This window comes from Ptychodera flava (assembly GCF_041260155.1).
Source record: "Ptychodera flava strain L36383 chromosome 3 unlocalized genomic scaffold, AS_Pfla_20210202 Scaffold_25__1_contigs__length_14229661_pilon, whole genome shotgun sequence".
NCBI lineage: Eukaryota > Metazoa > Hemichordata > Enteropneusta > Ptychoderidae > Ptychodera > Ptychodera flava.
The window spans coordinates 8,788,957-8,816,024 of NW_027248279.1; the positions used below are offsets into that span (position 1 = coordinate 8,788,957).

General features: G+C 34.5%; 1 protein-coding gene across 4 annotated transcripts in view; it reads left to right on the top strand.

Moving 5' to 3' along the window:
• Positions 1 to 16,752, top strand: part of LOC139125673 (nephrin-like) — an 82,652-nt gene extending 65,900 nt beyond the window's left edge. Inside the window, exons 7-15 of one of the 4 annotated variants that reach the window (XM_070691777.1) lie at positions 541 to 867; positions 2,897 to 3,199; positions 5,664 to 5,945; positions 6,330 to 6,497; positions 8,140 to 8,185; positions 8,778 to 8,836; positions 9,356 to 9,451; positions 10,378 to 10,499; positions 14,129 to 16,752. In XM_070691777.1, the coding sequence (XP_070547878.1) occupies positions 541 to 867; positions 2,897 to 3,199; positions 5,664 to 5,945; positions 6,330 to 6,497; positions 8,140 to 8,185; positions 8,778 to 8,836; positions 9,356 to 9,451; positions 10,378 to 10,499; positions 14,129 to 14,320 (1,595 nt within the window). In that variant the 3' untranslated portion in view covers positions 14,321 to 16,752. Of the gene's footprint in view, positions 1 to 540; positions 868 to 2,896; positions 3,206 to 5,663; positions 5,946 to 6,329; positions 6,498 to 8,139; positions 8,186 to 8,777; positions 8,837 to 9,355; positions 9,452 to 10,377; positions 10,500 to 14,128 lie in introns of all 4 variants that reach the window. The other 3 variants (XM_070691775.1, XM_070691779.1, XM_070691778.1) reach the window with 3 other exon arrangements.
• Positions 16,753 to 27,068: the final 10,316 nt, after the last annotated feature.

Genomic DNA, 27,068 nt, shown 5'->3' on the forward strand with positions numbered 1-27,068 from the left:
ACTACTGGTATGGTCTGAGCAAAAAGTAACATCGATTGCTTTCAGTCTTCAGAAAGTTTGTTTAATTCTTCATTTGAAGTGATTTGCATAGCATTTCATTGATGTGGTGCATTCCACAGATATTGAGTACGTACATGCAAAGCTGATGGAACAGAGAATTTCACAGCAGTGAATGTTTTCAATCTGTCATCACCTTGACTCTACTGGACAACAGTCTCTGCATTGGATGGTGTATATTTAACTGAACTGAAACTCTAGATGTTGACTTAGTTTTTTTATCAAGACACTTGCCATGCTTGTATTGCTCTCATTTTCAGCTCTCTGGATCTGTTTGATCAATTTGGAATCAATAAATGTAATTAAATCAGTCATCAAGGATATCAATGCAGTGTGTCCAGTGAAATATATCAATGAATTTCCAGCCAGTAAAGATGCTGCAAGTTAATTGTTCAAAGAATCGATAATTATCCCATACTATGTGATCTTCGCAAGGCTGTTTCAAATTTCTGTGTTTAACAATGTCTCGTTGATTCATTTTAGTTCCACCTGTATATCCCAATGGCTGTGTAACATCGCTCACTGGATACCGAGCACCCCTCAAAGCTGGAGATAGTTTGACCCTACTTTGCACGTCATGCAGCAGTAACCCGGCAGCAACCATTCGGTGGTACAGGGATGATGAAGAAGTGCAGGGGACCAACCAAGACATGTTGACGGATGGTTTGTACAACGGACAAGTTACAGCTCAGGAAATCACCATGGTGATGAGCCAAGAGCATCATGGTAGTCAATATCATTGCAGTGCTTTCAACAGAATGGTGCCCAATGTTCCGGCACCTTCCCAGAAAATTACACTTGAGGTCCAATGTAAGTAGAAAGTGAAATCATTGTGAAATTCAGAGTCTATGTCATTGTCAGCTAGTAAGTGATCTCACTTTAAATTCATAACTTTGCAATTTGAAAGTAAACAGTGAGTCAGACATCATGTTTTGTGAACAAATGTGAAAACACAAAATGGTCATCCCAAAATTTGAATCCATAAAACACCTGTAAACAACACCATCATTACCAGTGGATATAAAATGGTATAATTAGCTTTTTTAGCTCTGCTGTCAGCGACGCGGAGCTTGTCAAATAGGTTGATTTTCAGTCGTTGTCTGTCGTCATCCGGCGTCTGGCGTACGTCGTCCGTCAACAATTGCCTCTTCTCTGAAACCGCAAGTCCGATTGCTTTGAAATTTTATATGCAGTTCACGTTGGGTAACCTCACTTAAGTGTGTTCAAATCGTGGTGAAATTTGCATATTTGCATTTTTGGGGCATTTTTTTCTGTTTTTGGTAAAAAATCTTCTCTGAAACCGCTTGTCCGATTGCTTTGAAATTTAATATGCAGTTTACTTAGGGTGACCTTAGTTGGATTTGTAAAAATTGTGGTGAAATTTGCATATTTGTATTTTTAAGGCAATTTTTGTCATTTTTGGTAAAAAAATCTTTAAAAATCTTCTACTTCAAAACTACCAGTCAGATAGCTCTGATATTTTGGTACATATGTCCCTGGGAAGATCTATTTAAGATTCATTCAAATTGTGCACAAATATGCAAATTTGCATTTTTAAGGCAATTTTTTCCATTTTTGGTCAAAAAATGTGTTTCTCAAAAAGTACTGGTCTGATAGCTTTGAAATTTGGTATACAGCTTTCTATAGATGAATTAAGTAATATATTGAATTTCTGATAAAATCTGTATTTTTGTATTTTTGGGGCAATTTTTGCCATTTTAGCTCAAAAAATGTGTATTTCCAAAACTCTCATCTGATAGCTTTGAATTTTGGTATACAGGTTCCTACAGATGAACTAAAGGATATTTATTGAAATTATGATGAAATCTGCAATTTTGTATTTTTGGGGCAATTTTTTCCAGTTTTGGTCAAAAAATGTGTTTCTCAAAAAGTACTGTCTGATAGCTCAAAAAACTACTCATCAAATAGCTTTGGTTGACATGTTCTTAGGGATGATCCAATGTGATATATTCAAATTATGATGAAGTCTTCAATTGTGTATTTTTGCAGCTATTTTAGCCACTTTTTTCTGGCCATTGAAATGAGCTATCAAAGATTTCCACCGTCTTCATCAACATGTGTCAAAAATAGTTATTCTCTACATAAACACAGCGGAGCTGTATCGGCCGTTAGGTTGCTTGTTTAGTTTAAGATTATTGAAAAAAGTTTGTACATGAAAGTTGTAAGGCTTGGCTGAAGTACTACTGATTAAGAAGTATAAATGAAGAAAAGTAATTTAGGCTTCTTATTGAGCTTTCAAAATACAATGTTTTGTTGCTATGAATTTAGTTGACCTTTAACTCTAGGGGGCGACATCATCCTGAATTTGCAACTCTTCCAGTGTAAGTCAGCCCTGGCTACTTTTTAACCAGCAGAGTAGCGTGTGACTTGAGATTTGACACCTTGAACATAGAGGGCGCTAAAACCATTGAAATCATTATTACAAAGTGTAACGTTACAAACCCAAAACAGCCTGCAGTTCATAAAACAGTTACAATATAGAGATACTATGAAGATACGATTGACATACATGTACTATCACTATTGTGTAATGTAAGATAACAAAACATTTTATTGGTAGTTATTCTCTTTGAGTAAAGTTATTGTATATGATTGGGAAAGTATATTTTGCGGAAGTTAACACTGGAACCTGCCCACTTAAGTTTTTTTCTCTTCCATGAAAACAGACAATTCACTGTATATTTCGGATCAAATGCACATACAATCAAACAGTAAGCAGAAAATGTGATATCTTCACCAGTGCTTCTGGTGAACTGTGCAAGCTGTCGAAGTCCTGTTGTAATAAACATCATCAATCATTTTATTACGTTTCTAACAGACAAGCCAATGATTATAAACCATGAACTGAACAGAAAGGCAGCAGCTAGCAGTGGAGAGGAAGCTAGACTTCATTGTCAAGTTAATTCCAATCCATCGCCACAAGTCTACTGGTTCCATGACAACAAAAGAGTCATAAGTGATGGCTTTTATTACACTGTTACCATCGTAACAAATGGCGCCATAACAACAAGTACCTTGTACATATCCAGTGTTGACCCACTGAGGGATTATGGGACATTTAATTGCACAACAAACAACTCACATGGAATGGACAGCTTTCTCATTGATATGCAAGGAAAAAGTAAGTGTAAGTGAAGTTTGTTTGCCTTTGTCAAAGGTTAAAGGTCATCTGCCTTAACAAACCTGTCACCTCATGTAAGTATACATCATGTGTAATCTTGTCATCATTTTCATCCATCCATCCTAAATCCATTGGTTCTGATCATATGCAGAGTTTGATAAGGTCACATATGTGCAGTGTCATTTGTCAGATTGATATCATTCAAGATATTGATGTGGAATTAATTTATATACAGTAGTAGACATTCCCACAAGGACTGTTTCGTGAAAACTGGGTAGATATTGACAATCTTGAAAATCTGTATGTCACCACCACTGAGGATAGATAACGTGTTTCACTTTTGTGAAAGTTACTTAATGTACGACAAAACCATTCAAACTCTTGTCAGTGTGTTGTAACCATGGATGAAAGTGGATTATTTTGCACCAAATATCTTGGTATAATTGTCATACTGTGCTTACATCATGAATATTATATTCATTGGGATATCATTTGATGTGTTCATATGTAAATTGCACCTCTATTCACTATTCACTGTGTAACAGAGTGAATTTCACAGCACTAGTCATGTGACACCATTTCAGTCATATCATTGGTGGAGGTATTGTGAGGGTGATTGCACAGCACTGTATACATTTCATGTTATTGCATTACCCTCCTCCCCACACCCCACCCCACCTTCCTCCCTAGGCACACAATGCTGTGCTGATATCATGGTTATTTGATTGTTTTTTTCTCTCTCATATTTCTATTACTGTTATTATACTGTATTACTTTATCTTTATTGAAGAAAAATTTGAACTTATTTTTGTATTACACTTTTATTGCCATAAATGTGATGTAAATCCTATATTTACAAGCAAGCGATAAAATATTATTATTATATTTCAAGTAAATGACCAGAGATGTACAAAGTAAACATTCACAATTTCTATTGTATTTCTAAACATTTAAAAATATCCTAGATACAGATAGTGTTCTTCACTGACAGTGAAATCAAGATAAAAAAAATAAGGTTGCTACCGTACTCGTCCGAGTATAAGCCCCCGGTTCGGCAACACTAAACAGCGGTAAAACTAGGGGAGGGGCTTATACTCGAGCAACCCCAAGTTATCTGGCATGGACGCTTAATTTATGCTAATTTTATGCACGATTTTTTTCAACACCACTCGATCTTTCTATTGCTTTCAAAATCGACTTACACATCCAAAGAAATTGATTGTACAATCTCTGAATACAGAAGTGACATTTTGGTGAAATTTCAGCGTCGAAAAAAAACCCAAAACTTGAAACAAAGACGTCATGTATGCTGCTGATCAACAGTAATGTGAACAGGCATGCATTGCCCACACGGAAAGGCAACTCAATTCTATATCCAATATCAAACTGTCTACATCTTGTGAAAACAACAACATAGCAGTGAAAATTGTGATAGTCACCAGGAAAAGTCTTCACAAATGAAAGGATAATTGCTTCAAACAAAAGAAACTGCATGTTTCAAGCATGAAAACATCGTGGCCGTGAATGAAAATAAACAATGGCGGACGTGAGTGAGACTATTCTATTTAGGCGACGGGGGTGAGTAGGGTCAAAGAATCAAGATGGTACTGGAGAAACGTGTCATTTTCCTTACGATATTGTCAAGGGAACTCTGGTTTCCCATTGTTTTAACATCTTTTAATAGTTTCTTTATTATCTAAAATTAATTTTACCAAGTTAAATGACCAAATATACTCTCCTAACCTTTCTCTATTTGAGTTACACTAGGGTAGGGGCTTATACACGGATGTAATGCATTTTCTAAAATCCTCTAAAATCAGTAGGGGGGCTTATACACGAGCAGGGGCTTATACTCGGACGAGTACGGTTGCTATTTAACTGTGTGCTTCCAATTTAATAGAATTAACATTGACGGCTACTAGGAACAGAAAACTTTGAATAGTTATCACAGTGACCTCTGACCTTTGTAGCAACACTCTGTGTGGCAACAGCTGAAGGAGTTACCACACTACACATAGAATATAGAGTGAAAGATGTGTTGCTTGAGGGCGCTCTTTACTTTGCCCTGCTCTGAGTGTATAGAACGGCCTCGAGTGACAAATCTCTCAGTCTACAAGGGACAAAAATAAAGCTTTGGTTGTCGGGAATATTTACAATATGATAAGATGCTGTACTTCAGATTTGTGTTCAAAACAATAAAAGTTTGCCTCTTATAGTGATGTAGCATTCCACAAAACCTTTTCCCAAATGAGATGTCATTTATGTTTCCTTGTGAACTATCAAGAGTGTCTACAGTTCACTATGAAGACGGACAGTTTTGAAAAATTACATTATTTTAAGAAATTCTTGGCAGAGTTTTAATTTCAGTGAAATGAATTCATTTTCATATATATACATATGTATTTATACAAAATTATCTCAAAACCACAACATATCATGACGATAACTGTGTGTTTGCTTTCAGCAAAACCAGACTCCGCTGTGGGTGTTGAAGTCATCCACATGACAGATACCATGGTAACAGTAACCTGGCAACCAGGCTTTGATGGAGGTGAAAGACAACTTTTCTATCTAAAGTACCGAATTTTCAGTCAAGATGGCAGCCATGAATGGATGACATCATCAGCAGTTATCGAACCCCCATTGGTTGCACGTGACCTTGACTCTAGCACACAGTATGAAATTCTTGTTATCAGTGAAAACAGTCTGGGAAGCAGTGAAAGTAATACAATAGTGAGACAAACTAGTAAGTCTATATCAATCTTTTCATTAGCAAAATATTCCAATTGGTTTCATAATTATGACTTTGGAAACAGGACTGAATTAAGATAAACTGTCATATAAATTTTCAACGATATCAAAAATCAAATCATGTCTGACTTCAATATAATCATGACAGATTGAAAAACACAGCAGTACAATAGAAAGGAACCATTGAAATTGCTTTGCGTTTCTTCTCCTTTTGTTGCCAAAGTCTAAGATCTACACAAAGTCGGTTTTAGATAAAGACAAACGACCGTGGGGGCCTGCTAAGATGAATAAGTATGTTTTTGATCGTTTCAAATATTTAAAATGTCACTTCAGAGTAACGTTACAGCTATTTATATGAAGTAATGTTTTTGTTTTGTAGTGGTGTCAAATGTTGGCACAACCAGCCCACAGAAAGACTCCAGGTCAACTATTGGTGTACCCATTGGTGTTGCCATGGCAATTCTTGCTGCTGTTATTATTGTCATAGCAATAATTGTCATCATTTGTAAAAACAGAAAATCACGAAAATCAGAGAAACCTGCAACAGGTAAGATCAACACAATCCTCATGGTACAAGCATTTTGATTTTTAGCTACTATAGACTATAGTCTATAGAAGCTATTGGGATGGGTATCCGTCCGGCGTCAGTCTGTATGTATGTATGTATGTATGTATGTATGTATGTATGTATGTATGTCCGTTTGTGAGGCGTCCGTCCACTCAAATATCTTGAGAACTGCAGTACTTACTGATTTGATATTTGTTGTGTAGATGAAAAATATGATTTTGAGAAACTGGTTTTTTCAATTTTTTGATATTGTTGAAAATAGGCAAATTAATGCCAAAAAAGGCATTTTTGGTAAAAAATCTTCTTCTTCATAACCGCTGGTCAGACAGCTTTGTTATTTGGTATACAGGTCCCTAGGGATAACCCAACTTAGATTTGTTCAAATTGTTATGAAATATGCAAATGTGTATTTTTAAGGAATTTTTTGTCATTTTTGGTCAAAATTTGACTTACATTGTATGTAATTCTTGTACTGTATAAACCCTATCAATTCACCCAGAAAAAAATAATTAATATGATTTTAAATAATTGAATTAATTAGGAAATCATCAAAGCCAAAATAATTTTACTGTAGAATTATCAGAAAGTTAAACTTTTTTTGACAGTTCATAGTGAAATGCTTACCATCTTGGTGGATTAAAACATGTAAAGGCAACTTTCCTGAATCCCAACTTTGACATATTCTGAACCGTCATTTATTGTGCCCTGTATGTTATCTAAAAGAAATTGCTCATAATAGTTTGTCATGATAGGGTGGTCAAATAAATAGAGACAGAGAAAGTTCTAATTTCCATTTATGGTTGACTTGGTAAGGATAAAACAAAATTACTTTTTGAGGAAAAAAATAGAGTGGTCAATTAAGAGAGGCTGTAAGATTCCTCATGTGCTATTTATAGCAATTATGCAATCTGTGTAAACAGTGCAATGAAAGCGTTACATGATTCCTTATAATGCTTTCGATGACCTTGAACTTCTTAAGTTTCAAACATTTGTCTCTTCAGTGTGCTTTCTCTGAGTACGTACAGTCTCAACTTATTCAACAGAACTTACTTACAATGTTGATTTGAAAGTAAAAATGTGCTTGGTTAATAGGATGAAAATACTGATAAAAGATAACCAGTTTAAGATTCTTTATATCCACCTTCTTCATCAATATATGTGTCACAAAAGGTTATTCTCTACATAACACAGCAGAACTCTGTCAACTGTTGAGTCGCTTGTTTTTTCAAAACCGCTGGTCAGACAGCTTTAATACTTGGTTTACAAGTCCCTAGGATGACCTTAGTGAGATAATTTCATACAGTCAGGAAATATTAATTTTATTTCCATGTCTATAGTAGCTTCAGGGACTTTGGCCCTATGTTTTGTTTTAATGGTACTAACATTTTGATTCGTTGTTTCATGATTTTGTCAATATTTTGCATGAGCCTTTCTGAATTTATGTTACAGTATCATTCAGGTTACCATTTCATATAGAGCAATATACTACATATCCACACCTTACCAAGGTGACTTGACAATATACATGTAGCAATTTAAATCATGCAACTGAGTTGACATACTGTTTATTCATGCCAGAGGTCCATATAATTTATATTGCACCTTTGTCATTTTGTTTCAGTGAGAGTGAGTAGCTTTGAAATTGCCAACAGACAACAACAAAATGAGTGAGTTTTAGAAATTTATTTTTGATATTAGTGATCGCTTGTCATGATCAATGTTACAGTTGTGTCTTTATTTGTAAATATTCATCATTTTCCTTTCTTTCTCTTTTCAGTTTCATCTTTTCTGTTTCCTTTTCTCGTTTTCATTAAAACTCAACTCAGTATATTTCCAGACATGAACTATAAGAATGATTAAATTATTCCAATCAACAGTTTTCATTGTATATCCATTTATCATCACACAGAACAAAGCCACTTTACGTTCGACAGGCTTGTGTCCTGTATCTGCCTGTGGTCAACTTCACTTTTCAGAAGGTTTTTAGAAGGGAAAGGTTGTCGAAAAGTGCAAAAATTAATAAAATTAAATGAAAGGCGTAAATGTGATATTTATCCAATCAGCTTTTTTCCAAATTGTCATTAAAATTATCCAGCTTCAGTAAAATTTGGCACAGCAATTGGCTGTTGTCATAGTGATAGCAATTGGCTGTTGTCATAGTGATAGCAATAATTACAGTCAAAACAATAGATTAACACCATAGGAACCAATATTGACCTTTACAATACATTTGATTTTGATCTTTTTTTTCTCTTTCAGTTTGTCTCTGACATATTTTACATCAGCAACAGCACCACCAAACCCCCCTCTTCGTACAGGTCAGTACACCACTAGCTGCTCTCACTCCACTACCATCATTCTCTTGGAAAATGAAAACTTCAACTTTTGCTTAAACTTTATAAATGAAACCGTAAAGAATTCTCTTTCAAAATCTAGAAGAAAAGCAAGTCGTCACTGTGAAAACTTCGGTAGTTGAAAAACAAATAACCTAAAATATAATATTCAATAACGGAATTTAAAAAGGCTGCTATTCCCTTGTGTAAACGCTATCCGGAAAAACAGAAGTTTTGATTTTCACAAAGACAAGTTAGTGACAGCTTTTGTTTAGTCTATAAGTTTGAAAATGAGTCTGCAGTAAAGCAGCAAAGTGTCAAAGTTGAAATATTTGTCCCACAGGTATATACCTTTATAACCTTCTGAAATTAATATTATTTTTACAATTTAATATCGTGCACCTTAAATTTAATATGAATGAAGGCATTTTAAAAGAAATGTGTGCAAATATTGTGTCTGATGATTTGACTGTAATGAAATATAAATACACTCTACTCTTACAGTTTCTGTTGTACCAAATAATTTAGCGTATGATTCCAAAGCAATAATTGCACATCCTGGTCAGGAAAACCATCACCATAAAAGACATTACCCTGAAGGTAAGTTACCAACTAGTGTTTTGTCATCCTGTCCAGTGTGAATTTGATCTTGTCTTTGGAGAGACAATTTGATTTTGTCATCTTCCAAACTCTTTATCTTGTTTTGTCCTCTTCCTATTACCCCAGTCCCCCTGTAAATGTCAAATTTTATACTTCAGATGATGCTGACACTCCAGGTAAAATTGTCCAAAACTGTACTCTTGTCATTATTTTTTCTTCACTGCCAAAGGGATTTCATTTTGTTGGAAATATATACAGATGTTTCATTGTTTTACCCTTTGAGCGCCAACGTCAATTTTTGTCTCCTTTATAAAATATACCCTAGTCAATTTTTCTCACATTTTTTGCCAAAATTGTGATAAAATAATTGTAGCCAATGAAATGCGATTTCAGTTTGGTCCAAAATTATAAAAAAATTACAGAAAAATTCCTAAAAGTTAGTAAAATGTTGCACTAAAATTTTGGTGGGAAAAATTACAGCACTCAAAGGGTTAAGTTAAAGTAAATATTTGATTTATTATATTTATGATAATACTTTATGTCTGCACAGTTTCATAAAAAAAAATTATGTAATATTCAAATCAAGAGATCTGTAAAGAAGACTTCTGTTATTTTCAAATTTCACAGTCACCACATGGAAAACACTGTGAAACAGAATTTTTTGAAAGTATCAGTGTTTGAGAAAGCCTGTCTTTATGTCAGTTCATTGTTGTCTGCTGTAGATTATTACTAATTTTCTGCAATCTCATTAAGGTGATGTAAATGCTCTTTTATGTTCATTTTGACCCAACAACTGACACTGCGTTAATGGCTGCTTTAAGTGCACATAGATATTGACATGGCTTCTAGCTGCACAGCGTCAGTTTGTGCTGTTTGTCTTTGATGATCAGCATTTTTTGTTTTGCACTTTGCTTTCCCACTACCAGAGGAAGCTATTTACAGTGAAGTCCCCTTCAGCTATGATATGCCTGACGATGATGAAGCACCACCGTCGTATCATGGCAACACACCGCCATCAGAAAATGCTTTGGCTGATTTTTCTCATCAAGTTAGTGTCTGTTTTATTACCCATAGAACAAATTAATATTAGGTGGTTATGTTATGTTTTTTTTTCTGTTTGCATGTTTTGTCTCTTACAGCACAAGGGGGATCAGCAATTTTGTTTGCCACCATTTGTTGTCATACGTACTAAGCATGACCTATGACCTAATGGTCATGTGACCAGATGTCATGTTCACGTAAGATCTGACATGGTGTATTGTTTTTGTAGTTGCAACCCAAACTCAATCTTTCTTGTCTATGTGCACACTACTAACCTGACAAATAAGGATCTATTTATTCTGTTATTTCTAACAAAACCAGTTTCTCTTTTTGTCTGTTTTGATGTGTATTTGTTTGTCTTTGGTGTGTTTGTTGTGTTTGTGCTCACAACAGGTCCAGTTATTCCACAAATTTCCAAACAATGTTATTGGTACATTCCTTTGGATACTGTCATATTTTCATGAATTATTTCGACAGATGTCAAACACTATGGCCTCTTCTGCTGTGTGTACATCTCAATTGTTTATAACATTTTCAGTGTCATCCTAGCTGCTGAATTTTACTGCATTAGAAAAACCACTTAGTTTGAAAGGATAGAATTTGCATAGATTAATAACTGAACGTCAAACAAACATAAAAAGCAAATGAAGAAATGAATGATCGTGCTGTATTCAAATGTTTAGCAATTCAAACGGAATTTGAAAACATCTATATCCTTTCATTTCTGTGACAGTAACACAAAATGTGAACACAATGATGTATTTATTAATGTTAGATGTCAATTTGTTCAGTCTTTCGAATGGTATATTGTCACACGGCCAGCAACAGTAAGAATATTGTCACATGGCCAGCAAAAGTGAGACAGGGCTCCCGCTACCTATTCGCCAATTCGCCAAATGCGAAAGAAAGTTAAAAATGGCTATAAAAATTCCTGTTTGGCGAATGTAGTGGCTATTGAATTCTTAAACCTCCTCAACAGAAAACTACACCTAACAATAAAATGTTGTAAGATGTTGAAACAGTTTACCCTCCTTCCTACAAAGTTGCAATGCATTGAAACAGTTTAATCTCCTTTCTACAAAGTTACAAATTCCCTGGTACGTAAAACAAACACTGTTGCTGTTCGATACTACAATACATCATGAACGTAACGTCCATGAATACACTGAGGCCTGCTTTGTTTCTGTGAGTCCTGGGTCGTCCTTGAGTCTATCAAAAGTTTTACCTTCTTTGCTGTATCAAAATTTGGCCTGCAACTACTCAGTTTGATAGTAAAAACCATAATTTCAAAGGAAACTTTCACAAACGGAGCCATAATACAAAGGAAAAGGAAAAAATCTGAGGTTTTCTGAAAGGTCAAGTCTAGGTCATCTCATCATGTGATGTCATGCATGAAGACCCCCTAATTACACAATTTTGGTTCCCAAGAAACCACCTAGGGTGGTCCAATAGGTGAAAGGTAATTTTGCTGCCTTCCAATTTAAATGGCATTCAGCTTGACTGACTCCCATTCGGCCTACTTTCAAACTGCTATAACTTATAGAAGAAATTATGTGATTCTGAATGATTTTAATATTTTGTAGATTCCACCAGTTTAATGATCTAGAAGTGAACATCATCAGACATTCTTGATGATATCAAAATATCAAATGGAAATATATCTGGGCTAAAATGTTATCATCATATTAAAACAATGAATGCCCTCAAACAGTGAGTAATTTAAATGAACAATATCGTTGTGTCTTGTATTACAAGAGTTTTGTTTGGCCCAGCCCTTTTTGTCTCAAGAAAAGTACTTATACTCTAGATGCTATTTCAGCCTGCTTGATCACAACTATGACATACAAGTAAAACCGGGGCCTTAAATACCACAATAATCATATCTACACTGCCATTGTGCTATACCATAAATGCTGTCTTCTGCATGCAAAATTGTTTTACTTGTAATGTGTGGCTCAAACATTTAGGTTATGGAAGACTGCATAAATTTGCCACATGAGAAGCCTGTAACTTAATATGACAAGCTATCATACTGTGAATACTAACTGACTGTGGCAGAAATATTCAATCTGTACCTCTTGTAATATACACTTAACATTGCTACCATATTTTTAGAATTGAATTGCTACCTAATTTTATTTCTTGTGTTTAAAGTTTACCACCAAAAAGGATTTCTATCCCTGAAAAGTCATAAAAACACAGATTATAAATGCAAAAACTAAACACATATTTCTTTAATGTAAAAACCATCATGAACATCATACAAAACATCTTGATTTGTAAAATTAGGGATCCTGAATGACGAGAAAGCTGTTGCCACACTTGAGATCATAAACTGGCTAAAAGTTACTCAAAATGGCTAAAAGATTTTTGATTTGGCTAATGAGTTGGCTAATCATTTTGGTGACTTAGGGGGAGCCCTGTGAGAATATTGTCGCATGGCCGGCCAAAGTAAGAATATTAGCACATGGCAGTAAGAATATTATCACATAGTGGGCCAAAGTAAGAATATTTTCACATGGTTGGCCAAAGTAAGAATATTGTCACATGGTTGGCCAAAGTAAGAATATTGTCACATGGTTGGCCAAAGTAAGAATATTATCACATAGTGGGCCAAAGTAAGAATATTATCACATAGTGGGCCAAAGTAAGAATATTTTCACATGGTTGGCCAAAGTAAGAATATTTTCACATGGTTGGCCAAAGTAAGAATATTGTCACATGGTTGGCCAAAGTAAGAATATTGTCACATGGTTGGCCAAAGTAAGAATATTATCACATGGTTGGCCAAAGTAAGAATATTTTCACATGGTAGGCCAAAGTAAGAATATTTTCACATGGTAGGCCAAAGTAAAAATATTTTCACATGGCAGACTAAAGTTGGAATATTGTCAAATGACCAGCGAAAGTTTGAATATAATTATTCAAACAGTTCAGCGCTTCCATAGTTAAATGACGTCAACTCCTGGAATTTTCATAGTTGGATGATAATTTTATCTAACTTTAATAGCATGTGCCATTTGGAGAGAGTATACCCATAAAAGAAATATGACTGAACTTGAGGTTCAATTATCAGCCCTGGATATTAGTGTTAAATACATCCAGTAGCATTAATAATAATATGGAATATGTTATCAAGAAGTAAAATCTCATGAAAGCCTAGTGTTGCATGGCATATGAAAAAAAAAACTGATGCTTTTTGCTTTTCTTGTGAGAAGTTTTCTGTATGTGTCTAATAACTTGCATTCGTTTGATTAGGCTAAATTGTGTTTGATCTTTAATGGGTTTTTCATTGACATTATCAAATCTCAATACCATTCAAAGTCTTCTGTAATTTGATTTATCTATTTTCATCCGTTTTGTCAAATGTGCATGTTCTGTTACGCAAGAAATGTAGCATATTTTATAATTGTATTATTTCTGTAGTGGCTGCTCTTGAACTTGCTTATCTATTTAAAATTGGTGAGATGCACTATATGGACATGAAGAATTGATGGGACATGTATGAGTGTTGAAGGAAATTGTGTAATGTATATTGTGAACAATTGCAGTGAACTTTGTTCTAGTGTCTTTCAATGACTGACCTTTAAACTTTGACCTTTGAACTGAACATATGACTACTTTTATTTTTCTCAGATTATAAACGGTCTGGACGGCTTGTACCAGAATCGCAGACGTGACCGAATGCCAACTCCTTCAACTAGCCATTCAAGCAAAGCTCCATCTCCGTCATCCAGTGGAAATGAAAGTTCACACATTTCGGCCATCAGTAATGATAGCATATACAAAGATACACCATACAGGACTCATACAGGCATCTATGTGTAGCAGACTAGTACAGGCATCTATGTTTGAACTCCTTGCGATGTACAGACACTCGAAGCTAGTAGTGAGCTAGCTATGTACGGACACTCAAAGCTGATACTTTGTTAATCAATTCTTGACAAAAACATTGCCCTACCAATAGTAGACTTTGGCATTTTCCAAACAAAGTAGAGAAGGAAATTGATATCTCTGAGTAAATGCTGTGATTGTTTTTAAAAGTCAAGAATATGATGACATTTTACATAGGTGTCATGAAAAACCAAATGTGAAGCTTTCGCAGTAAACTGTGAGATACATTATACTATTGAGGGAGAAAAACAGTGTTTATTTTTCTAAAATAATAGCTATTTTTGGTACCACTAAATCACCATTTTAAGAACAAAATTAACACTTTACTGTTAATTTTTGCAGATCAATCCATAAATCATGGTTTGTTTCACCAGAACTTATTTTTGCAGGAAAATTTTACTGTGATATGTTGGTTATTTGACGCTTAGGGTACATTTCAATTTGATGTCTATTGATGTCCGTGTGATTCATTAAATATTTGATATTTGCTACATATTTTGTGATTGCAAACATACGTTTTGTTATAGTCTGTGAGTGCTTTCACACTATAAGGCACTCACTGATTTCAACTCACATCTTGGTGTTGAAAGGAGAGAAAAGCCTGCATGTGATGCAGCGCCCTCTATTGACAAGAAATTTGTGACTTTCGAGAAAAGTTGAACTATGGCAATATAATTTGTATACAGGGTATACAAAACTCAGTTGATATTAATTTTTATGAGAATATCTAATGTTAGCAAACAAGTTGTTTTCACTGTGAGCTGATTATAGTGATGACAATTTTATAGTGAATGTGGACAAACCTCACAGCCAGAGTCAAACTTTGACAACAATTATGACTTTACAGTTGTATTCCAGTTTATAAGGGAAAGAAAGAAGACTTCTCCAATTAGCTGTTACCATGGTGATAATACTTGTAATAGGTTTGCATGTCCTTTGCATAAAAGTGCAAACTATTACCACAGCTGGTATTTTATCAATTTTCAAAAGAAAACATATCAGTGACTAAATTTGCAGATACTTTGCAGCTTATACAATTTTGTAAGTTTTGAAATTTTCACGAGAACCTTTGAATTTGTGAACTTTTATGGCTGAACAAAATCAAAACTTAGCAAGTCCTAAGTTTGATTGAATCTCTACCACACTTTCTTGGTGTCATTTTCAGTGTGTTTACAATACCTTTTTCAGAAAGTATTCCAACATATAAAACATAAAAACTGCAAATTAAATTTGCATTTTGTCTGATATTTATAAAGTAACTAATATTACAATTTCTTTCTTCCCTTCTCTATTGTTGTCACATGACTTCTATTTCTGTATAAATATCAAAAAATTCAAGTCATCAGTATACCTGAAGATTTCTTCTCGAAGAGGTCTCACCTGTCCAAAAGGACTTGATCTTCCCACCTATAGATGGCGCTCTTTAGTAAAGGATACATCTTGTACTTCGGTTTTGCACTGTATTGATGATGCGCCGTGAATTTGACAGAAAGATTACTGTAAATATATTATTTTTACCTATATGTTACCAAGGTGACTAATCATTGCTGTAAAATATTTGATTCCAGATCGTAGAGTGTACAGAATTGCGTTGTAGAGTTAGACTTTAGAACAACTTTTGAAATGTACAGAAAACGCAACTTTCTTATTTGTAGACTACATTTTGTAATTTTTTTTCATGATAACAATATCGTTCAATGTTTCATGGCAATTGTAAACCAGGAAAGGAACAAAATTTCTGAAATATTAAACAGAAACGAGAGACGCTGGTTTGCTGCTATTTGTCAAATGTCAATTTTTCAAAGAAATTAAAGGTGTCAAACTTTAACATTTCTTCTAGACATTTTGTGAATTCATAGTCCGTACATTTTTCAAAATTTCAATTTCACAAGATTATACATCATGCTAGTCATTTTAATATGGACATTGATACTTGGACTGCCCAGTGATTTTAATACTGGTTGCCATGGCAATATGGAGATTTTCAGTATAATTGGCATTTTGTAATTAGTAAAATGACAAGGTTTGCCCCCAAATGAATCCCAGACTTCATTTTATGTAGAATATGAATTTTATTCAAAAATACTTTATTCTATAGAACTCCGATATTCTACCATGAAGCGCCCTCTATGGTCTTCAACACAGGTGAGACTCACTTAGCTAGCCAGGTGCATGTAGCCTATCCATCTTCATTGGCTAGCTAAAGCGAGCTCTGCTTGACTTAACTGTTGAGGACTCGTGTATTATTTTAGTTGGCAGAGCCATCAAAGGGTTGTGATAGTCTAAAACTAATACTGCAGTGCATCCTGGGAAGATTTTGTATCGAAAAAAGTAGCATAATGAAAAAATAAATATTTTGAAGCGAATTTCTGTGTATGTGGTTTTGTATCCGCAGTGATAATGTAGTTATAAGCAATGCAATCAAAAATACATCTTAATGGGTCAGTCCTGGCAGTTGCCAAGACAACCAAATTTTTGATAACATCGTAGTAAATGGACATTTCTGTTTGTTCATCAGAATGTTGGAAGTGATATGGAACCTTGCATTTGTGTCTATGACCTTAACACACATGAACTTAAAAATATGCAAATACAGTGTGAGAAAGAAAGTATGTCAATGTAGACTGCAGTAGTCAAGGTTTGCTGATGTGTAGAGACTACAACATCCAACAAACATATGTCATTATGCACCATCACTTTAATTGAGCTAGGGCGGCTTTCTTGCTTGAATAAAATCAAATCCAAAAGAATCAATCTCCAAGTCACTATTCTGTGCCATTTATCCACAACATAGTGTCAAGTGCAGTGACATGACAGGCCCAACTTGCCCTCAAACTTTTGACATTGAAACCATCTATAACATGAATCAAAAGTGAAGCAATGTAAAAACTGATTGATGTTGAGAAACTCTTACAATTTGCAAAACAAATCGAGCTAGTATTGGTTAGATGAAATCTTAATTCTAATGATGTATGGGAAATAATTTGATCTGAAAGCTGATAAATTATTTGATTCTTAATTACCTTCAACTGACAGTTTAGAAAGAGAATTACTAGATAACATAGGTTAATAATAATCTTTAGACTGTTTGCTGATCAGAAACGGTGTTTCATAGCTATTGAATCTGCAATAAATTTACAGTGAAATATTTCGCTCTGAAATATGGCTGCAGTATAACTAACCTACTCTGTTCAAAGAGAAATATCACAAATGTCTCCAAATGACAATTCTTTATGGATTTTAAGGTTATAAAAATAGTGTCAATGACACTTTGCTCACATTTGGTTACATGTTGCGAGGCAGAATGAGTGTATACACGATATGTAACACGCTTCTATGTACCTTAGCTTGTGATATTCATAGTCAAGTGCATTTGCACAAATTTTGATACATCATCCATTGAAGTATGGAATGGTTGGCAACTTGCAACTGTTGATCACATACACTTACACAAAACCATGCAACCTAGTTCATCAATAAGTGATAAAATCAGCCATACCAAACTAAACGTGTCCCTTATAATATAAAATGCATAAAATGTAGACAATATTTGGTCTCTCTACAGTCTATGTTGCACAATCGAAGACAAAGGTAAGATGTAATAATGGGCATTCCTCCCCTTCCACTGTTAATGAAGCTGCCACACCTACATGATAATGGTATGTCCCAAACTGCCACCAAGTTAAATAAACATTGCAGTGACATAGACAAATAGGGAAACTTCCAAACACAAACATATAGCAAGAAGCCTGAAGCATCAGATATGTACATCTGTTTTAAAGCTATTCTAACCGACTTTCAAAGCGTCAAACCAGGGATTTGTGTAGAAGCCATTATTTACACAGACAAGCAATTCCATAAATATACAATATGACAATGGAAAACAAAATCCTTTGAAATCAAAGTTGAAACATTTTTACACACAAAATTGTAATATTTACATCCACAGTTGTAAGAGTTTGTAACTAGTAACCTGACCTTGTTGGATTAAGCACCAAAGTTTACTACTGACTATACAGATGACACTTACATTGTCCTGCATCTTGAAAATGAAAGACTGGTTGTATACAAGGTCTGTACACCTTAACTTCTTTTAGATTCACTCATAGCGACCTCCATGCAACATTTTTTGTACAATGTGGTATGTTAGCTGCCTTGCCAAGATAACCTGACCAATGTTTATTCACAAAGTTTTCACTTTTGTTGCTCAGTAGCATTTCAGTAACCCTGACTTCATTTGAACAAATACTAATTTACAGTTGAGCATGTACATGTATCTACCACAAATACACAGGTAAAATGTGCACTAATTCTCTATTTTTTGCAATTAGACCAGGGACAACTTCAAGAATATCATATTTGGCATTAAAAAAAAATAAGGGACAACTTCAAGAATATCATATTTGGCATTAAAAAAAAATAATAAATGTAAAACATGGTACCCCAAAACTTCTTTTAAACACAACATATAGATAGCTCCATGCTAATTTTTTTGTAAAACAGTGTGTCAGCTACACTGCAAACTTCTGTCTTCCAATTTTCTCATATTTACTTATACAAATTTCATCAATATTTTGATACATGGTAATCAAATGATCCTTAGAACTTAAAATCCAAATTTGATACCTGGTATCTAATATGTGACTCTCGAAAACAAGACTTTTGACAAAAAGTCAGTAAAAACTTCAAAAATACATATATACGAGTTTTATGCTTCTCAATCAAACTATCGCATACATTGTTCCTCCGATCATATGTACCAAATAATAAAGTAATGCACTCTCTTATCAATATAAATAGCAGATTATGAAAAATCATGTTTTTCTTCTCATTCTTTTATCAACGCCTACAAGATTCCATTGGATTATAGATAACCATCTAAACATTCCGAAGCTGGCCACATTTAATGTGGAAATTATTCAGTTATGAGCTCCGCAAACTTGGTCTACAGAAAGACTGGTGAATGGATGGACATACAGACAGACTGACACTCACAGACATTGGCTTCTTAGTGTGCTTTGGCCCATGAAGTCGAGTGATAAGTCGAGTGATAAGTATATTCAGTACTCGGGTCACATCGTCGAGCGCCGTGAGTGCACAGATTTTAATACGTACAACTCCCCCGTTGACAACCGTGGATCTGCTTCTGATCGCGACGATGACATGTTATCATCTAGAGAGCATAGGGTAACGACTTCTGATCATCCCAAGTCTACTCCGCTGGTCCAGAAGTCCTATATGTCGGAAGTCGTGCTTAACGCCGGTGCATGCCAGGACAAATCACCATCCTCCGAAGGCCCGAATTTGAACTCGAAAGGTTTTGATGTCAGCGCTAGTCGCAGTTCAGAGCGGAGTCGTGGTCATCAGTACTACTATTATAACGACTTTAAGGGCGTGTATGCAAGAGATCCTCAACAGACTCATAACGTGATGTTGTTAGGTGATTCTAGCATTAAATATGTATGATATCAGATGTGTTATATAAAAATAGAAGTTCTGTCAAAGTTAGAGGTTATGGTGATATTGACGATGCCCATGCACGTCTTCGTAATTTTCAATATGGTCCAGCAAATTTGAGATTGTTATCTGTCATGTGGGTTCAAATGATGTTGCTGACAGACATGTAGATGTCATCATTGATGGGTTGGTTTCCTTATGCAATACAGCAAAACAAGTGTGTCCAATGCAATTGTAGTTATTTCAAGCATTTTGCCATTTTGGGGTGCTGATTCATATCTGAACGACAAAATTGCTTTTATTAATGATCATGTCAAAAGAGTGTGTGCTTCTGTTGATACCGTAATTATGTGTTTGTTACTCACGATAAATTGAGTAAAAGCCACCATCTTTTTCACAGTGATGGGGTTCACGTCAACCCGCAGGGTACTAGTTTACTAGTTGGTGATTTTAAAGGGTCTGTGAGAGCTTTCTTACGGAATAGGCACAGACGACCTGCCTATCATTCATGGAGTGTTCAACATGATAGAGGATTTCAATATAATAGTCATAGTCCTCGCCAGTTCAATATGTTTAGTACAAGTCAGTTATCCCGATATCGTAGTAATGGTAAAACTCATACCAACAACATGTATACTGATCAAGTTTACAGATATTACTAGTGTGTCTTTGACTGCAATATTGTGATTGTTACATGTAACTTTCCTTGAAATTTTGTATTCCCTTGACTTGTTTTGTTGGTTTTGCCTTGGGGCCAGTCTGAACAGTCACTTCACTGTATAGTGTTCGCTTTGCATTCTAAATAGTTGCCTATAGGTATTCATACTATGGTTGTGCATTTAAAGGAATTTGTACGCTCTCATCTGCGCATTGGAAGTTGGAATATTCAGGGTGGTTTATCAAATAAGTGTTATGATATTGATTTTGATTCTATCATTAATAAGTTCGATATTGCTTGTATGCAGGAAACTTGGCTTTCTGAGTCTAATATTTTACATTTAAATGGTTATAGTTATTTCAGATCAGATCGTATTACAAAAAATAGACCTAGTAAGCGTGCTGCTGGGGGAACTGTTTTTTTCTTTAATCTTGCCTCAAAGAGGGCATTCAAAAACTTGGATCTAATATTTCTGATTTTCTTTGGTTTGAAGTAGACAAAAATGTTTTTTCTTTAGAAAAAGACATATTTATTTGTTGCGTTTACATACCTCCACAAGGATCTGTGATGCATTTATCGAATGATTACTTTGAGACTCTTCAGTCAGAGATGTTAAACTATTCTCACTTAGGGGAAATAATCCTTTTTGGTGACTTTAATGCAAGAACTGGTAAGCTTCTAGATTTTATTAAACATGATGATGTAGACTTTTGTCCCACACCTATGGGTTATGTACCTGACATTATTCAGGAAAGGATTTCAATGGATAATGGGAAATCTTGTAGTAACTATTTTGGTAGACAACTTTCTGAGTTGTGTTTTAAGAACAATTTATTAATTTTGAATGGTAGAACTGTTGGAGATTTAAATGGTAAACCCACTTGCAATAAAAATAATGGATACAGTACAGTATTGTATTGCTGCTAAGAACCTTCTTGATGATATTCAATATTTTAGAGTATATGATTACACACGTTTTTCTGATCATTGTCCAGTTGGTATTTCTATTGCTTTAGATACTTGTTCCTCTTCCGCAGTTGATAGCACTGTTTGTAATCCATGTCCAAGCAGATATATTTGGAATGATGATGCAAAACAACAATTTTTAGAATCTTTGCAGAGTTCATCCATTCAAGCTGAGCTCAGTAATTTTAGTACTGTCTGTAATAGTTCTACTTCATGCGATGAGTCTGTTGCTTCCTTTGAAGCTATTATCCACAAAGTTGCTGATTGTTCTTTGAAAAAATTTACACCAAGACCTAGTTCAAAAAAATCGCAATCAAAAGCGAAGAAAAAGAAACCTTGGTTTGATAATTCTTGTTATTCAGTACACACAGAGTTAAACGAGGCTTGTAAACTTTTAAGTCGTTTCCCTTGTGATCCTTTCATTAGAGGTAGATGCTTTACTTTAAAAAAGCATTATAAAAAGCTTATCAAGCAAAAGAAGTATATTTACAAAAAGAACTTGCTTGAACAGTTAGAGAATTCTCATTCTGAAAGTACGCAGAGTCATTGGAAGTTATGGAAAGAAATCATAGGCGATAGTGTTACTGACAGAAGTGACGTTTCAATTTCTCAAGGGGAATGGTTTAATCATTTTACAAATTTAGCTGATGGTGGTCATGATGTTTCTGATAACTTTTCTGTAAAAGTACTTTCTGATCTGCATTGCATGGTAAAGAGTAATTATGATAATGAGTGTCCTATTCTCAATTGTCCTTTTTCTGAAGCAGAATTACTTAAAGCCCTCTGTAAGTTGAAATCAAAAAAGTCCCCAGGTGCAGATGGTATCTTGAATGAAATGTTGAAGTTTGGTGGACAAAGTTTGCGTACTCCAATTTGCTCTTTATTTAACACCATTCTTAGATCCAGTAAGTTTCCCAGTTCATGGAAATCAGCTTTTTTAGTTCCTGTTTACAAGTCAGGTGACAGAAGTGATCCATCCAATTATCGAGGAATTTCAATTATAGCTGTCTGGCAAAATTGTTCACATCTGTTCTCAATTGTCGGCTTGTTAAGTACTTGAATGATAAGGGAATTTACACTCCATTTCAGTCTGGTTTCAGAGTCAAGAGATCTACTTCTGATAATATTTTTGTTTTGAGATCTGCTGTTGATAAGTATATTTATTCTTCGTATATGAACAAAGTTGATTGCAACTTAAGAAACAAGTATCTTTTTTGTTGTTTTATTGATCTTCATAAAGCATTTGATAAAGTTTGGAGACCAGGGTTGCTTTGGAAGCTTAGGAATTATAGTATCAATGGTAATTTCTTTTCTGTGATTAAGTCTATGTATGAAAATGTTAACTATTGTGTTAAATCTAACAATAGCCTCACTGATGTGTTTGAATCTAAAGTAGGAGTTAAACAGGGGTGTAATCTGAGCCCTAAGTTATTTAGAATTTACATAAATGACCTTCCAGGTACTTTTGGCTCCAGTGAGGACAGCCCCATTACATTAGATTCATTGCGCATCAACTGTCTTTCATATGCTGATGATCTGCTGCTGATTTCAGAAACTCAAGTAGGTTTGCAAAGTTGTCTTGATAAATTACACTCTTATTGTTTGAAGTGGAAGCTTTCTATTAGTACAAAGAAGTCAAAAGTCATGGTTTTTAACAAAAGTAATCACTTACTGAAAGGTACATTATTTACCTACAATGGACTTGCCCTTGATGTTGTGAAAGAGTATTGTTATCTTGGTTTTGTTATAACTCCCAATGGCAAATTTAAAGCAAATTTTCAAAATCTTAAGATGAAAGCTACTATTAAAAGCTCTTTTTAGTCTTCGTAAAGGTATTTCCTATGATGGGAATTTTTCTGTGAAAGTTGCTTTAGATCTTTTTGATCATTTGATTGTTCCCATTCTGACCTATGGATGTGGAATTTGGGGGAATGAAGTTAATGATAAATGATGTTAGCTTTTCTTTCTACAGATATTTACTGGGAGTTTCAAAACATGCTCCTCAGGCAGGTATTATAGGTGAACTTGGTAGATATCCTATTAAAATTGCCACAGTCAAACGCATGTTAAAACATTGGGACAAATTAGTTTCCAGTGATGACATTCTGTTACGTTCAGCATAGCCTAGAATCCTATTCGTCCGCTTGCCTCCGTACCTCTGAGCAGTATTTCAAGCCAGAGTGGGTCGGAGGTAGGATTCTAGGCTACGTTCAGCGTATCTTTCTGCAAGATGTTATTCAAAGTGGTTTGAGTTCATTCAATACATACTAGATACTTATAGCGAGAGTAATATTTGGTCAGCTGTTTGTAACATTAATGCCACTATTAAAATTGTCCAGAATGCCTTACGCAAGCAAGTTTCTTGGTACAGTGATTGACACAATGATATAAGTCTCTTGGGAAGGGAAATAATAAGCTCAGAACGTACAGAGAATTTAAAACTAAGTTTGGTTTAGACACCGTCCCTCCACCCACGGTGGTTTAGAGAATTACTTACTGGATATCAAGAACTTATGCTGTAGAAAATTGGTCACAAAACTTCGTATTTCTGATCACTGTTTACAAATCGAGTTAGGCAGAAGGTCAAAACCAAGAATTCCGCCGGAATCCAGATTTTGTAAGTTTTGTAAGTCTTCCGTCATTCACTATTTAATGAAGTGTCAAAAATATAATAGTGATAGAGTAGCTCTTTTATATTTGATAGTTTAAATGATAATCACTTTATCACTTTATCACTTTAAATGAAAGAGATAAGTTTTTGTACATTTTAACTTCAGATGATACGCTGTCTCTCATGAAATATATTACAAACACTATGTTTCCCCTGGCAGCTACAGGTAAAGACATAGACAACAATGTTTTATGCAAGGTTTAGTTTTGTTCTTGCTATACTGCACTTTCCGAAGTGTGTTGTTCTGCAATAAAGTGTTATATAACAAACAGCTGGATGTTATGATAAAATAGTTATATATACAGGCATTCAGGGTGAATATTATACATCAATTTGATTATTTCTTGTCCTCTTTCTACTTAGTATGTGATAATATCTAAAACAATAAACACGCAAGACAGTTATGTGTTGGCAAATACAGGCAAACAGCTACCTTTTCTTGATTTTCATGAACAACAGATAACCTTGACTGAAATGCTTAACAATATATATGCAACCAATGTTTACATTTTGCTCATACACCAGATACACAGAGAGATTTCAACATACAACCAACTCAGAAACTTAGAGGGAAAAGTAAAGATTGTTTACTTCCAGTGCAACTGGTGCATCCACTTTTGGAATAACTTATAAAACCAATATGTCACAAGGGTGATGGCACTGAGATCAACTTAAGAATTTTAACTGTGGTGAACTTGACTATTCCTTTCAAATCCTGATCTGACTTGGAATCTTCAAACATGTAGTGCATTGTAAAATGTGCACAAAGAAATGGGGGTGGACCATTTGATATCCTTGTGGGGGGGGGGGGGGGGGGAGTCTGAAGATTGATGAGGTAGCACTATTTTCAACCTGATCCACTGTACAGTATTTTTTTCCACTCTCCCACCTTTTCTTTTAGTCAAGCCTTTTCTGGCAGATTCGTTTTTCTTTGACGTTCGCTTGGAATCTTTTTTTTTTCTGAAAATCTTTCAGATCCCCCATCAGGATATCAAATGGTCCACCCTTTGGTATCAACAATGTTTATTTAAAGAGATACAATGACAGGAAGCGTAAGAGCTATTTATACAATACAATAATACAATACAATACTTTATTGCTCAACAACACACTCAAGGAGAGTGGTATGGCAAAAATTACAAAACTAAGCAAACACTGGATGAAGCTTCTGCTGGGGGAGGAACTTAAGTACAAGAAATAAATTTGGCAAGAGGTAGTTTAACTTTGTGAGTAAAGATATACATGAACTTTTCTCTGTCATTCAAATCAAGAAAACCTGGATTATACAAACTTGTGGATGAAAATAGACCATCTCGATACGTTCTGTATTTTGGACATTCTATAACAAAGTGAAATTCATCCTCAACTAAAGACTTACAAAACTTGCAGAATCTTTCATTTGCAGGAACTTTTGGAATTGACCTTCTACCCAGTTCTATTTGTAGGTTGTGCTCCGAAATTCTTAGTTTTGTTAGCCACCTCCTATAGGTAAAAGATCTTATATCTAGCAAGTAACTTTCAAATTCAAATTTTGTCTTTAAAAAGTCTGTAAGTTCGGAGCTTATTCCTCTGCATTCCACACTTCCTTGTATCATTATGAATGTTTCTCAGCCATGTTTGTTCATAAATTCACATAAACTATCATATACATTATTAACTGTGGAATTAATATTGCAAACACAAGAACATATATTGCTCCCACTGTGAGAGTTCAATATGCTTTGTATATAATTAGACCAATCTGAATTCAACCTGGATGTATAAGCAGATCTCAATAAGATGTCATCTGATAAAACCAATCGATGCCAGTATTTGAGCATGTGTTTTATCACCATAAAGTGAACTGGATATCTACCCAGCTCTCCAACAACACCATCAGACGGTGCATGTTTAGAGACTCCTAGGATAAATCTATAATAAGATATACTAACATCATTGAGAAAGTTACACTTGTCATTAATTTCATGTCCCCATATTTCACAGCCACATGTGATAATAGGAACAATTAAACTATCAAAGAGTGATAATGCAACTTTAACAGAAAGTGAACCATTTTGAAGGCCCTTACGAAGGCTGAAGAGAGCTTTCATTGCCTTCAATTTAAGATTGTGAAAATTACCTTTGAATTTACCATTTGGGTAATGACAAAACCAAGGTAACAGTACTCTTTCACTAAGTCAATAGTCACTCCATCGTAAGTGAGTGTAACTCCTTTTACAAGATGATTACTTTTGTTGAACACAATAACTTTCGTTTTCTTTATGTTAAAGATAATTTCCATTCACAGCAAACTCAGCTACTCTTTTCAAACAACTTAATATTCTCGATATATACAAATTACATAAATTACATATCAGTACATTCATGTATGATCTTATAAATAATAACTTGCCACACAGTCTTACAACATACTGTCAGTTGCCTTCTCATTGCTACAGTACTCGTCATAAAATTAATGGTAACCTTTATGTCCCAAGTGTCAACACTTCCTTGGGTAAATTCTCGATATCATATACAGGCTGCATCTATTGGAATACATTACCTAAACAAATTAAAACAAAAACCACTAGAAGTTCGTTCAGACACTCCCTTTCAAGTCTCCTCATACACGGTTAGTGTTTTACATGACGAAGAGTTATATTCAACTTTACAAATATGTATATCATAGATATATAAATATATATATTTCACTATACATTTTGTTTTTTGTTTTTTTTTTGTTTTTGTTTGTTTTTGTTTTTTTTTATTTTATTTTACATATTTTCTACTTATTCGTAATGTATTTTTTGTAGTTGTTCTTATTTACTTAGTTAGTTACTTAGCACTTTCAAGTCTACTTTTACACGATTGTTTTTTGGTTTTTTTTTTTTAAGTGATGAAGAGTTATATTCAACTTTACATATATGTATATCATATTTAAATATATATAT